Genomic DNA, 15609 nt, shown 5'->3' with positions numbered 1-15609 from the left:
CCAGGAGGGCCAACCCTGTCCTGGGGGCATCAGGCAAAGCATCACCAGCCAGTCCAGGGAGAGGATTGTCCCACTCTGCTCTGACCTGGGGCAGCCTCACCTGGAATATTGTGGCAGTTTAGGGCACCACAATACAGGAAGGATATGAAGCTGTTAGAGAGTGTCCAAAGGAGGGCAGTGAAGATGGTGAAGGGCCTTGAGGGGAAGCCGTGTGAGGAGCAGCTGAGGGCACTTGGTGTGTTCAGCTGGAGAAGAGGAGACTGAGGGGAGAGCTCATTGCAGTTACAACTTCCTTGGGAGGGGAAGAGGAGGGGCAGGCACTGATCTCTGCTCTGTGGTGACCAGTGACAGAACCTGAGAGAATGGCCTGAGGTTCTGTCAGAGGAAGTTTAGGTTGGATATCAGGAAAAGGTTCTTCACCCAGAGGGTGGTTGGGCACTGAACAGGCTCCCCAGGGCAGTGGTCACAGCACCAAGGCTGACAGAGTTCAAGGATGATACTCTCAGGCACATGGTGTGACTCTTGGGGTATTCTTTCGGGCCATCATCCTTGGACTCAATGATCCCTGTGAGTCCCTTCCAACTCACCATATTCTGTGATTCCTGTTGTACAATCCAAGATCAGATTGCTGTTGCTCTTCAAAGTTTATCTCAACAAGAATTAAATCAAGATTTAGCAATATTTGTTGCTAAATTGCTGCATGAGGTTCTCCGTATCCATTACACAAGTAAGCAAAATGTGAAATCTAAAACACAACTATCAGAAAGTAAGATAGTCAAACACTAATTTTGTCAGGTTCAAATCATTACCTAAGGCATAAAGAAAGAATTATAAATTGTTTAGGTGATCTTTACTATATAAACTGCGCAAAGTAAAGAATTTCTGTGTTCAGTGGCAGTACCACAGTTGTCACAGGAAATATTTTTAAATCATGCTACAGAAATGCAATATTTGTATTTTACATCTGTTTTTGAAACATCACTTCATCAATTGAAAACACTATCTCAGAACCGCATGCTTAAAAGTGTTGCTTTGAAATATCTGACTACATGGAGACTTCCTCTTGTCCCCCTTTTATTCTTCCTGTGAACTTCTCTCACCAGCAGTAAGGCTCCTGCTCCTGAGGATCTGAACCTACAGAACAGATTCAGTGTCCTCACAGCAGTTACAGTGTCAGGAGCTCTGTCAAACAAACCATCTGTGTCCACCAAACCTGAACCATGCTGCAACACAAGAGGGGAGTGGCAAGTTAGCACAACGGAGGACCCTGATCTTCTGACTAACACCATCTAAGAAGGGTTGCTGCTTGCTAGGAGTTTGAATTCCTGGCATTGTTGAAAGACTGCCAAAGCTTGTCCAGCTCTTACACAATTACTCTTCCTGCTCTTCCATCTTGGCACAAGCTGTACAGCTATGGAAACCTGGAAAGTACAGTGTGATTATGTGGCTTTCGAAGCTATGGCAAAGGCTCAACTGATGTTCTTCCCAGCTGCATCAGTTAGTGAGAGGGTTCTGAGGAACAGACAGATCCTGCAGGTCAACAACCAGCTGTGAACTGGTGTTGGCAAGGTTTTAGTTTCGATGGCCACTGAATCATTCTGAGAATCAAGGACTGCTTTGAAGAGATGGGATCCACCTGACTGTGGTGGGCAAATGCATCTTCACCAACAGGCTGGTCAACCTGGTTGGGCCAGTTTTGCAGAAGTTAAAACAGAGAAAGGAACATTTAGTGACAAAGTAGTGGACTCTGTTGAAAAACAAAGAATGTGGGACAATGTGAACAAGAGATACCTCACAGTCAACAAAACAGGGCTGGGTGAAGAGTGATCACCCCAAGCATATGCACATAAATGAGGAAAGGCCTACAGAAAAACACTCCAGGGAAAGCTTCATTCTTGGGACTCAGCAAGACTGGATGCTTATGTGGAGTGCTTGTGCACTAATGCATGCAGCATGGAGAACAAACAGGAAGAAACAGAGCTCTGCATGTAGTTACAAGGCCACAGTCTCACTGGGATCATGAAGACATGGTAGGATGGCTCCCATGACAAGGCTGCTGCCACGAATGCATACAGGCTCTTTAGGAAGAACAAGCTGAGAAGGCAGTGACAAGGGAGATGCCCTTCATGCGAGAGAGCAGTGGGAATGCATGAGTTCTGTCTTCAGATGGATATGAGCCAGCTAAGAAATTATGGGTCAGGATGATCAACCAGACCAAGATAAGTCACATTGTTATATATTCCTGCTACAGATTGCCTGAGCAGGATAACATCATCCTGGACAAACTGATGAAGCACAACTTGGGTAAGTGCATAGCAAGGTGGGTTGAAAAATGGCTGAAATGCCAGGCTCAAAGGTTTATGAGCAGAAGCATGAAATCCAGCTGGAGCCCAGGCTATTAGCAGCCTACCCAAGGGGCTGATACCGTTAAATGTTTTTAATAGGGACCCAGATGATGGAACAGAGGGAAATTTGTCATACAATGTAAAAACGGAAGGAGTGTTGGATACACCTGATAGTTGTGCTGCCATTTAGGAGGAATGTGACGAGCTGGAAAAACAGGCTGACAGAAACCTTACACATTTCACAAAGGTACATGCAAATAAACACCATACACCAGTATATGCTGGGGGCCAACTGGCTGGAAAGCAGCTTTGCAAACAAGAAGCTGGGTAGAAACCAAGCTGAAAATACTCCAGCAACACGTCCTTGTAGCAAAGAAGGCCAACGACAACCTGAGCTGTGTTGGGAAGATCACTGGCAGCAGGCCAAGGGAGGCACTACTCAGGTCTGGTAAGACTACATCTGAAGTGTTGCACCCTGGGTTCTCCAGTATGAGAGGGACCTGGACATACAAAGAAGTTCAGCAAAGGGCAAATAAGATGATTAACAGACTGCAGGATCCGTCATACGAGGTGAGACTGAGTGAGCTGTTCTGTTTTTTTAGCCTCAAGAAGAGAAGGCTCAGTGGGATCTTACCAATCCTGTGTATAAATAGCCTGATGGCTCCTTCTTTATACCCTCACATAATCTCAGTGGTGTCCAGTGAACAGGCAAGAGGTAGTGGAAACAAACTGAAAGACAAGTACTTCCAACTGTGCATCACTAAACTGACAGTTCCATTCAGTTTATCACAGAAGTTTTACTGCATGAAACTAATTCTAACATCACTGACTGCAGTTTCAAGCAATGATCAGGGCCAGTTACCTCATCTTGCACTGGTTTCAACTTTAAGTGTGAATCTGTAAGTTTAGTTTTAATCCAACTTATTTTCACTAAGTTCACCTCGAATAAACATCTCCCTAAAACAAAGCTTTTTTTTTTCATTTAAGCTAGTTATCTGAAAACTACAGAGAAAAATCACATTAGTCATGTTCCAGTTTCAAGTACCATCTAAGCATAGGAAAAGCCACATCCTTATGGAATACCAGCCAAGACTGAACTAAAACACATGTAAATACAGAAAAATGTACGAATAATAAAACTTAGTTCATTAAGTAAACAATTCCTTACATTTTTTGAAGGACCTGGGCCATCACAACCCCACTCGTTAAATCTTCCACGGTCTGGCATGGTGCCTCAACATTAAACGTCTGGATCTGTGGTAAAAAGGAAAAGGTTATTTTCTTTTACTTGAATGTCAAAGAATTTTCAAAAGTTTAAAAAAATTCTACCAGTAGCAAACAGAACAGATTAAACTCCAGAAGTGCATTTAGTGTACATGTTAGGTTTAAAAAGCTTTATATTTAATAGCAATCAAAGAAAAGAACAGGGCTTAGCATCCTTGTTTTCACAATAAACTTTGCTGCAAATAACAGTAGTACATTCTCCAAAAGGCTAATTTTCCACCACATTTTCTACTTTGAAAAGTCACTGGACCATGCAAGTACTTCCAGAGCATACATTCAAAAAAATCCACTGTCTCAATTGACGTACGTAAGAAACTCAGTTTTTAGAAGTAACACTGATCACACAAATTGTTCATCAGCTCCCTACAACCAGAAGATCAAACGCAGAGTGACATATTCCAAACTTAATTATTCCCTACTATCAGATGGAAGAGAAGAACCAAGTGCTGCTACACCCTAATGGGTCTATGCACTACTAGTGTTCTGAATACTTCAGGGTGTTTTATCAACACTGTGACAGGCACTACAGTCCACAAAGCAAAGCTCTTTTCTTCCTTCCTCTCTTGGTGAGAAGAAGAGTCTACCTAATTCAGCACAATCTTTTTAATTGGTCTACATTATTTTGAATGAACATTAATTTTAAATGACGTGGATGAGTGCTGTGAAAATAATGTTGATGACGTTATTTGGAGGGTATCTGCCTAATGCTCTCTGCTACTATCCTTCTCCTAGGAGAAGCCTGGGTTTATTTGTAGAAAGGAGTGCTCATATGCACCACAGACAAGACATGCTACAAGAGCTCTTACAGCTTCAGAGTACATAAATAAATACGTCAACCAATTTTTTTCTGAACATAATGTACAACCACTCCTGTTTTAGTGGCATTTGAAACAGTAATACTGGTCAGAGTCATTTCCCAGTAAATACCCTTTATGTATGTGTCTTACAATAAAAGGCAACTCATATAACAGCAGAAAATTTTGCAGGTCCTTCTCTGAAGAGAAGGCCCTCAAAAAAACCAAGAGCACAACAGTCAGATTCTCACAATACCTTTGGAACATCATGTTAGCACGCCAGCAATGCCACTTAACATTTATTTGGAGAACAGGTACCTAGGTGAATGTTCCTTTCTTTCCTTTACTCTGGAAGAAAAAAACCTAGCATTCAATTAGGAAAAAATCCAGCAATGATATCCATGAAGAACCAAAAATAACGAGTCCCCAGAGAATGTTTGCTGATCAAGTTCAGCTGTGACCAATGAATAGTCACAAATGATGTCCATGTTCCAAAAGCACAAGGATTCACATGCCATTGAGAATACTAATGTTTTTCATAGTTAGATGACAAAGAACAGAGAGAAAGGCTGAAACTAACATGACTTGTTTCTTCACATACACTTAAATTTTGTAATATGTGTATTTTATTTGCTTGTATATTTCAATTGTGTAAAATTTATGCTGCAAAGCATTTATTCAAATCTTTAAAAAAGAACTGTATCCTTTTCATATCCTTCAGAGATTATCCTTCAGAGATATGATAGTAACAAGTTCTCTTCAAAAACTCTTCCATAAAACATCTTTACAAATTTATGTCAAAGTTAAACTCCTGTACCATTCTCAGATAGTTCTACCGTATCCTAAAGTGCTCTAAGAAACAGCAGAGTTCATTTTCTAGAAGGGACAAAATGATAAGAATGTGGCAATGCAGAAGCAGAGTCCAGCCATGGAGACAAATAAGCAAATTTTTATGTGCATGTGGGTGTGAGTCCCTCTGAACAGCTATTCAGTAACACCTGTTAAAACAGTGCTCTTCCTCTGCATTGTGATTTGTTTCCTTCTGGGAGACTTCTCTCTCTTCCTGCTGGAACTGCTCCTCTGCTCCTAAATCCTGAGTGCTTTGCAATACGGTCCCCATTGTTAGCTGCACAAAGCTGTCAATTAATTCCCATTCCCTGACAGGATTCTTGGATATTTTTCCCCAGTATTGCTATATGGAGCCCCGACATCATGTGTGTGGGCCCACATGAACCTCATGAGGTGTCACGGGTGACAGTGGGTCTGTCAGCACCTTGGCACATACTGACGAAGCAATAGATGTTGACCAGATCAAAGTATACCCCTGAGATGGACTGAAAGAGAGGACTGAAAATGGAGGCCCTGATCCTGACAACATACTGATGCATCCTGAAGAAGCTGTCCTGTGGGAACAGAGAACACTGTCTCATGAGAACAAGGACCTGTTTTGAATGAGAGTAGTTGGAAAGAACATCAACATGAGAGAAAAATAAGAGCAGGTGCTCGGGACTGTTGTGGGAAAGAACTGGGCTGTTTTGAGAAAGAGCAAAGTTGTTGTGAGAAAGTACAGTTTAGAAAATGCACCTATTAGCTGTAAGAATTCTGGTGTGAAAGTTTGAACTGTCCTATCCTTGTGCATTACGTGTGTTCAAAAACTGTACTTAAGGGGCTGCGCAGCAGCCCCGGCGGTCCCTGCTTTTTTCTTGGAATAAACTTTGCTGGAACCTTTTTTCGTGTCGCTTTGGCCGTTCCGACATTATCAGCGACAATGAGGTTCAACAAGGCCATGTGCACGGTGATGCAGCTGGGTCAGGGCAACCCCTGTTATCAGCACAGGCTGGGGGATGCATGGATCGAGAGCAGACCTGCAGAGAAGGACTTGGGGGTGCTGGTGGGTGAGAGGCTGGATATGACCCATCAACGTGCCAACCATATCCTGGTTGGTTCATCAAAAGAACTCTGACCAGCATGTCAAGGGAGGTGATTCTCCCCCTCTACTCTACTCTCATGAAACCTTACCACCCTTAGCACAAGAAAGACATGGACCTCTTGGAGCAGGTCCTGAGGAGAGCGACAAAACTGCTCAGAGGATTTTCCTCCTAGGAGGAAAGGCTGAGAGAGTCAGGGTTGTTCAGCCTGGAGTGGAGAAGGCTCCAGGGATCCCTCACTGTGGCCTTTCAGTACTTAAAGGAAAGGTGGGGACAGACTTTTTAATAGGGCCTGTAGAGACAGGACAAGGGATAATGGTTTTAAACTGAAACAGCGTAGACCCAGGCTAGATATAAGGAAGAATTATTTTATGATGAGGGTGGTGAAACACTAAAGCAGGTTGCTCAGAGAGGTGGTAGATGACCCTTGCCTGGTAAGGTTGGATTGGGCTCTGAGCAACCTGATCTAGTTCATTAGGTCCCTACTCAAGGCAAGGGGGATTGGACTATTTGACTTTTAAAGGTCCCCTACTACACAAACTAATCTATGATTTTATAAGAAAAAACTCTTGGAAAAAAAAAGGGAGGAAAAAAGCCCAACCACTTGGCTCAATCATTACCTCTAATAGGCCTTCACACCTTTTCATCAACTAAGGGTTCTTTTATCTAATTTTATTAGATATTAATCCAGATCTCTGATCCACACAGACACAAACGTGAGCATTTTTATACAAACCTTAAAAGAAGGAGTAGCAAGTAACTCTTTGAATGCAAAGGTAGTTATCACCAGGGACTAAATAATTGCTTCAGGAAGAGACAATACCTTAGAAAAATCTGAGTTACAGTTCCCAATTACATATATGACTAGTAAGGATTTGTTATCTACTAGGGATAGGATGCAAAAATGTATTTCATGAAAAATGCTTTTGATATGAAGGTCAGAGAACTGGATAAACACTCAGTTGTCAAAGACAGTAGGAGAAAACTGGGATAAAACTTGTTATGGGGGATCCAGCATTCCTCGAAACTTCAGGGGAAGAAAAAGAAAAAGTAAAAAACAAACAAAGCAACCTCCTTCTACATCAAAGAAAAAAAAAATTCTCCTTTCTCTTCTCAACAGTAAGAGATAATGAAAGACCTGCTCTTTGCACAATGATTATATACACTGTTTGGTTTTTATTACTGATGCAGTTGCATAATAAACCTTCTAAGTATTCTTTTGAAATAATACCTGAAATCATTTTTAGTGGTTCTTAGCAGATAAAACACTGTGTGACTGGTTACCTTATGCACAAACACAACAAACGGTAACACCCAGTTTCCATCAGAGTGGTGGTGGGTTTTTTCCAATTATTAAATTGTTCTTATCTAAACCTGCAAGGCTTACCTTTTCTTTGCAATTCTCCTGCCAACTGGCCCAGGAGCAGGGAGGGAAAAAGAGAGCACCCGTGTGATACTTAATTGCCAGCCATGGTTAAACCATGTCAACGACAGTTTAGAATTATTTATCCACTATTTTCCTATGGTTCTGGAACTGACTATGCAACCTTAGAGCTAGCTGCCATGTAGAGCCTAGAATAATACTGTGTCATCACAGAAGATACAGATCACACATATAAGACAAGGAGAAGCGGGTGTGAAAGGAGACAAGAAAGGAACCAGCCTCACTGGGTTGGATGTGTAACACAGACCATTAGCAAAAACACTTGAAAGAGCAAACTGGCAGAGAAGATAAAGGAGGGTTGGATACTTCTGTCTTTGTACAGTTACCCCATATTACCTACAAGATCTGCAACAACCTCATTAAAACAAATTTTACTCAGCTTCAATACCTGGAGGAAACCAGAACATAAATTCTTTCCACAATGGCAAGCTAATTATGTTCTTCACACACAGTTGTCCTTCAGATGCTGAATTCTTGTATTAAGACACACCTTTCAAACGAGAATTTGACTCCTATCCTATAACCAGATCCGGTGCTTCTAGATAACTTTGATCCTTGTTCACCCATTTTTCTCCTCATAGTTGGTAGCACTGCTATCTTCTGCTTGAATAGTCATGGCATAAGCTATTTTTTCATGCTTTCCAAGACAACAGCAGACTGTATGAGACAAGCAATGGGAAAATAGATTTCTAATAAGCAACAGTTTTATTCCAGGATTTGAATTTCTGGATAGTTCCACTGGTTTTTTAGGTTTTCAGACTTCTATTATTAAAACCTCAAGAGATACTTTGCAATCCAGCTGTAATGGTAGGCACTCAATTAGCCAAGCAGTGAAATGGCAAGGTTATTACATTACTGGCCAGGCAAGGGATACTTTTGGGGGAAGGACTTGAATGCTGATTTTTTATTAATTTCCTTCTCATTTTATGTATACTGTGTTTAACCCCAAATATCTAAACTGGTCAAACCCATGAAAGACCTCAACCAAAACACTTCATTCTAAGTGCAGATTTTCAAAAGATTAAATATTTCCCTTGCAGAAACACAGTGCAGAAAGCAGAAGATACACCTTGACTAAAGGTTACTTACTAAAGGACTTGGGAGATGAGAGAGCCATGACAGCGTAAGCCAGTTGCTACTGCACTACCTTGGCATTGCCACTAAATTGCTGCTAACTGGAGTGTTCAAGTATGACAAATCATTACGATACAATGAACAGAGTCTCAAGTCTGAATGGTATTTGGTTTAACTGTTTCAGAAACATTCATGAGAAGACAAGCTAACCTACCAACTCCTGGGGTAAAAATGAATATATTCTTTGAGAGCCAGAGGAGCCAACTGACGAAAAAGAATTCTGCACAGCATTTGTAATGAAGATAGAATGAAAATATAATACATAATAAAAAGGCCTAACAGAGCACCTAACAGAACCAACAGTTCTTTCCAAGCTTCCATCTATTTCATCATGTTTTATTTGAAAGAAGTATTTACCAATTGATGATTTCTCTTCTTTTCTCAAAATACAAGCTACTAATAAAGTGCAAAATTGCCAAACATTACCTCAATGCCCCTGCATTTGTAGGATACAAACATTCACCCTCCACCAAGCACCAATGAATTTTAGAAAGCCCCAGAAGAGCCTTTTAAGACTAGGAACATCTTCTCATGGAAAAAAGAAAAAAAAAAATCACAAATGGTAGGGTTTACGGGAACCACCATAAACTCTGCTAATCAGAGCACAAAAATTTCCATCTCTACTACCCAGAGATGACAAAATAATACACTTAAAATGATGTAACATTAAACATGGGAGCAGCATATCTTCTGTCTTCAGTATTCACACTCACAGAAACCTAGATGATAATCCAACAAATAGAGTTGGGATGCATGAAGTTTCACCAAAGGAGGATAATGAAACTGTCCTCTAAAAGTAGGTGTTCAATGCAAATAGCAGAACAGTGCTCAATGAACAGAAGAGTGAAATTCTTTTTATTCTGAATGAAGACTGCTAGACTATGAGAAACCTGCATAGCACCAGGCAAATGTGCCCAAAATGATCCATACTAAAATAAAAAACAGGCTGCAGGGCAGAGCTTCTATGTGATGGCATAAGCCCAAGTAAAGTCCATTAATTTCTTGGCTAGTGGCAAGCCAGAGGAACTTTCCAAATTTATACATGTTTCTAATATTACTTAACAACACACACACACAAAAAAAAAACACAAAACAAAAAAACAAACAAAAAAACAAACAAACAAAAAAACAACCCCAAAAAAAACCCCACAAGTGAACATAAGTGACACTTTTCCCTTTGCAAAATACAGAAGAATAACAATTATTCAAATCCCATGACGCCACCTTCTCGCAGCTATAATACAGAAGAGAAATGCTGTCTCTATTGACAGGTGAAATAAAGAACCCAAAGGCACAGAAGATGAATCCCAAAGCACTAATTTCTACTTAAATATCATCTGTACAAACTTCCTGAAAAGTGTGGAAACACAGGCTCTCATAGGATCACAGGAGTAAGAAAGATTTAGCAGCTAAAAGATAGGATTCAGATGTCTCCCAGAGAGAGCTGGCACTAAGTCTTCATCAGGATAAGAAATTTCAGACTTAACAGATTCTAGAACTGGTAACACAAATGTATAGCACAGCACTAAAACCAGCATATCTTGCAGTTCAAGTCTTCTCCTTTTACTTATTTATATTTCAACAAACATTTTCCTGAACTTCATGGAGACTGTGCAGGTAAGCAGAACAAGATTTTTCAGACCAAATTCCATGATTCCTTAAAGAAGGCATTAGCCGCCATGTAAAAAGGCAGCCATCTTTTGACATAGTCCATAAAATAAAATCACCTAAACCGTGCCAGAGTGATCAAGTCCTGCTGTTTGTGTTCTGTTATTTGTTTTTTCCCTAGCCACAAAAAGCGTGGTAGAATTAATAAAACCTCAAAAAAAACCCTAACAAAGAAAAAAAACCCTCCCCATAAAGTCTGTTGCAGTTGATCACACACTTTCTTTTACTTATTCTTATATTGAAGTAAAACTATGGATACCTTGCTGCCATGGCAAAAAAGTTCACTCAAAGGTTTATCTTATGTAATCCTGGAATGTAGAAAAGGCTGTAACTCATTTACTGCTTTGCAACTCTGCAATGAATAAAACACAGATGCTCATTTCCCAGATCTATTGTCCCCAAGACATAAATCATATGGGTCATAAATATGCATTTGTTGTTTAGTTTAAATAACTTAGCTACTCTGAAAGATTTAGCTCCAAACAGTCAACAGGACTTCCACAGAGGATACAAAGCACTTCACTTTCAGTGTAGTATACAGTTGCAAAGAAGCTTGCAGCTAAACAGCATGAAAGAGCCTTAAGAATTCAAGGGCTGAAGCACATTATTACCAGATTCACAATGCATCTTCTTGTGCAATACTTGCTCCACTACCTGCACCACTCAAAAACATTTCCTGTGTGCCCCCTTTGAAAAGTTCCCATCCCTCTGCGGCCCCAGCTAGTCCACTGAAACACAACTCCAGCTTTGTATTCATTCAGAACCTTTTGCCTGCCACAGGCAGGACTGGAGTGCTGGCCCGACTCCCCCGCCTTTAACCGTAGAGAGTTTTTCCCTCCACCTTCTCCTCTTTTCCATGTTGTCTCTTTGTTCCCTGCCCTGAATTGGAAGTATTAAGTAACTCACAGGAATGACTTTAGTCACGTATGACAAAGTAAGGGAACAAGAAAAACAACACGTGCATACTCTGAAGGGCGGGAAACCACTACCAGCAGTTTGGGGAAGGAGTTAATCCCTTTCCCTTTCCTGTGTGGCAGGACCTACCAGCCTGTTGGCAACAAAAGCCACAAGGACATTACTACCCTCTTCCCCTCACTTCCAGCCACACATTCCTGCCTTAACCTTGTGCTAGTGTAGTTTGTCGTGTGGCAAATAACCTCGTTGTTTGTTTTTTTTTTTAATTAATCACTAGGACTTGCAAATTAAATTGATTAAACAACCCCAGACTTAGGCTCTGAAGCTAGAGGCACTTAGCCAACCGAATCTAGGCAAGTCTTTCTAAATAATCACAGTACTCAAGAGTCAGGCAAGAAAGCAGAGAGCAGCAAGGGCAGGGGAGAGGCCCAAGACTCAACTTGCAAGTCTGATTTGCTTTACAGAAGTCAAACACATCGCAGCAAAAATTTCTGATGGTCAAGGAAGAAAAAAATACCAGAACATTATCTTACAGTTCCAGGGCCTCAAAAAATGGCCTCACAATTAACACAGACAATTGTGCATAATTCACAGTTTGACTTCATCTCTCTGAAATAACTGCTTAAGTATTTCAGAAAAGATAGAAACAGATTTCTCTCTGCACCTCCCACCTCAAGATTAACAAGATAACAGAAAAGTTGTTTCCTTTATACTGTTTAAGGCTCACAGTTCCTAGGAGCAAAGTCTGTTTCTTCTCTAGGCAACCCCTCACCAAAAAATGAGGGGGCAGAACTGGGAGCTGAAATTGAGCACATACTAAATCATAGCTAAATGTTTATTTCTCCAGAGAACTTGCAATTGCTATAAATGTATCACCATACAGAACAGCTCTTCAGAAAGCAGAAAATTGAAAAAAGGCAGAATTTGGGACAAGGCCCCAAAGAATGAAAATCTAACACTGTGTCAAAATGCATATAACAAAAAATACCTGCAGGTCCAAATTCTGTCTCCAGTCTTCCTTCCTCTTGCTGCCTTTTAAAAGATGGGGGAATAGGGAGCAACACATGCAAACTTTATCTTAATTACCTTTAATTATTGTATTCATATGTTAGCAGCCTCCTATCACTTGCTTTACAATGTAATCTTGAAGAGAAGTGCCTCTGCTTTTGCTTGACCTCTTGGCAATAGGTTAAAAACATTCCTATAACCTAACAATGGTGCTAGACACTCCAGCTCCTTCAAGCACAGCAAATGTTACACTCAGAATATCACTGTCTCAGACAGCTATCTCTTTAAAGGGTGGAGCAATAAATTCTTTACCATATCAGTGAGAGGTCATAAAAAATAAAAAAAAGGTTGCTCAGTCTACTGGTCCTTCATATCAGTTACAGGGGCTGTGATCTGCCAGGTTCCTCAACCCATAATCCATGACTGCTGACAAGCTCAGGGTGTTTTTTTGCTTCTATCTAAACAGCAACATCATTCAAAAAAACTGCCTTCTTGAGTCGCTGTCATCATGAGCACAATCGAACACTCCTGAAATGTGATTTTTTTTTCAAGAGGTAAGAGATGCTGATGCAATTCTATCATCAAAAGAAAATGAAACCCTACGACTTTGTGGTCAGTGATCAAGGACTGGAAGAAGAAAGAATTTAAACAGGCTTAGCAAGTCGCCTACGATCTTGGCATCTACAAGGAACCGGAAGAGCACTTAAAAACATAGATGCACAGGATCAAGAACCACATAATCTAAAAAGAACATAACTGGACAGTAGCAGAAAATAGCTTTCCCACTAATTTCCAGCAATTTGATTCTCTCTGAAAAGGGTGCCTACCAAGCATTTAAAAGCAGCCTTCCTGAGGAATCAAAATCTGTTTCACCACTTGCTCACATGGTCTCTATATTTCATACCAACACAGACAAATCCTTCCAGCTGGGGATAGGCCACTACACAGAAGACAGAGATACACTGTACTGAAGAGATTTTTCAGCTGAAAAGGAAGAAAGGTCAAAGGACTCATATCACGTAAGTGGCCGAAGTGCTTCTAAAACAGAAGGTGCCAAAGCAGGGGCCTTGCAGTGTTTACAAAGTTCTCACTTATCACAGAAGTTTTAACATAAACTATATTCGGCCTTGAGGGTTTGAAAAAAAAAAAAGAAAGCAGGCAAGACACAGCTCAGTGGAGGCAGCACATAGCAAAATAAGAGATATTCATCACAATGAAAGAAGTTTCATGACACCTTCACAGCAATTTGCTACTCATAGCCACTCAGCAGTGACCTCATTGAGGAATCCTACTGTTTACATACCAGTGCTAGGCAATCTTTTCGGTATCACATCTTAGTTCTATGTTAAAAAAGAAAATTTCTCAGGTTACACAGGAAAAGCCTGTAGCCACCACACCGACTTTAGAGAAAGACATTTTAAAGTGTAACTGCCACAGGCACATTTGACAGCTCTCCACGTTTTAAGAAATGCCTTAGCTATGTATCTGAGTTGCGAGCAGTCCTGACACTACACAAAAAGAAAAAAAAACAACCAACAAAAACAAACCAGAAAAACCCATTTGTTTATATTTGGACCATTCTTAAGTTTTAAATGAAAAAAGACATTGTGAATCTCTATTAGATACGCTGAAACAATTTTAATATTATTGTAGCTTTACCTTAACAGCCACATTTTTCTAAACTGCCCTGGCTGAAGTGCATCTTGGATAACAATCCCATAGCACACAGAAGAGTCTCTGAAGAGGTTTCCGGGAGATTTTTGGTAGAGTAATAGTTCTGCAATTACAGTAGGTTGGAAACACTGCTAAAGTGTAAATACCAACTTGGAGAAGTCAGTATTTGGCCTCCGGTCCTCCGTTCAGTTTTGCTCAAGTCACCACTGCCCTGTCTGCCTGAAAATAACATCATGGTCACCTGCTAAAGTGGTAGAAAGCCAAAGCTCACCCAGCTGTTTAAAATCCTGAACGAAAATTATTTATGAACCCATTTGATGATACCATAAGAGAGGTGAAAAAAAAAAAGAGAATCACACCCCGAGTTAGAGCATAATGGTAAAAATGGGCATTGGCAAAATATTTAAAAATAAACCAAAACATATTCATAGGTAAGCAGCCTGCTCCAGCTTAAACATACCAGAATAGGAATCACAGGCATGCAAGGTAAAAGGCCTGAGCGATATTCTCCTTCATTAAAATCATGAGTTGGCAGAGGGAGGAACACTTTCATCTCACCCTGTATCCATCCGAGCAAACATTCAGTTTAGGTTGAACAGGTTCTCAGACGTGTGGAAAGCCTTATCTATTCAAAACACAGACAAACCTGTTTAGGTACGTCTGTATGAATGTTAAACAAGCAACCTGGGAGGCTAAACCAGTTTTCAGGAGCAGCCAGCTTCTCTGGCATAATGGGAAAAGGCTGGCCATCCCAGATACACATAAACTGCTATTAAGACAGCTCTACTCCTCCATCTAAATGAACGGTTTCCCAAGAATCATTATGGGATTTGAGAGAAGGCCAGACAAAAAAAAAAAAAAAAAAAAAAAAGCCATCTTGTTTATAAACACTCAGTTTCATTGAGGAACAAAAAACTTCATTGCCTCTTTTGCAATTTTCATGTATCCTGGAATAAACTGAAATCACCTCTCTGAAATCGCCATTTTTTTTTATTGAGTCTGTTTCAAAGCCACATTTACACAAAAAATGATGAAACTGTAAAAATAACCCATAACTTCACACATTCATCTCAGAATCATGTTGACCAAATCTAAAGCTGTTTAAGAGGATCTACTATTTCTGCTGACCACAAAAAGATAAGGCTAGTTTCTTCATTAGCTCAGTATCTGAGGGGCTGCAAAGTTGAGAATTGTAAAGGGACCTGTGTGGACCATTACTACAGAGAGGACCAGACCCCACTGGATAGGTACAGCTTTAGGACTGCAGATTACAAAGACTGAGCCTCTCACTCAGCCTTTCTTTGCCAGTATTGACACACATCGAATTCCTCATGTTGGGACTTCCATTCCCAACTTCTGAAAGAGAAAGCATGGAAAACCAAAAGCAAGACAAGTGGCCAACCATAACAAAGATG

General features: G+C 40.5%; 1 protein-coding gene across 5 annotated transcripts in view; it reads right to left on the bottom strand.

The window, feature by feature from the left end:
- HOOK3 (hook microtubule tethering protein 3) overlaps positions 1-15609 on the bottom strand; it is an 83212-nt gene that overhangs the window by 65843 nt on the left and 1760 nt on the right. For 4 of the 5 annotated variants that reach the window (XM_064642054.1, XM_064642051.1, XM_064642053.1 and 1 more), the window contains exon 2: positions 3514-3599. In XM_064642054.1, coding sequence (XP_064498124.1) covers positions 3514-3599 — 86 coding nt within the window. Of the gene's footprint in view, positions 1-3513; positions 3600-15609 lie in introns of those variants that run through there. The other variant, XM_064642055.1, reaches the window with a different exon arrangement.

This window comes from Pseudopipra pipra, chromosome Z, assembly GCF_036250125.1.
Source record: "Pseudopipra pipra isolate bDixPip1 chromosome Z, bDixPip1.hap1, whole genome shotgun sequence".
NCBI classification, from domain to species: Eukaryota; Metazoa; Chordata; class Aves; order Passeriformes; family Pipridae; genus Pseudopipra; species Pseudopipra pipra.
The sequence above is the reverse complement of the archived record's forward strand: the minus strand, read 5'-3'. Positions and strand labels throughout refer to the sequence as shown.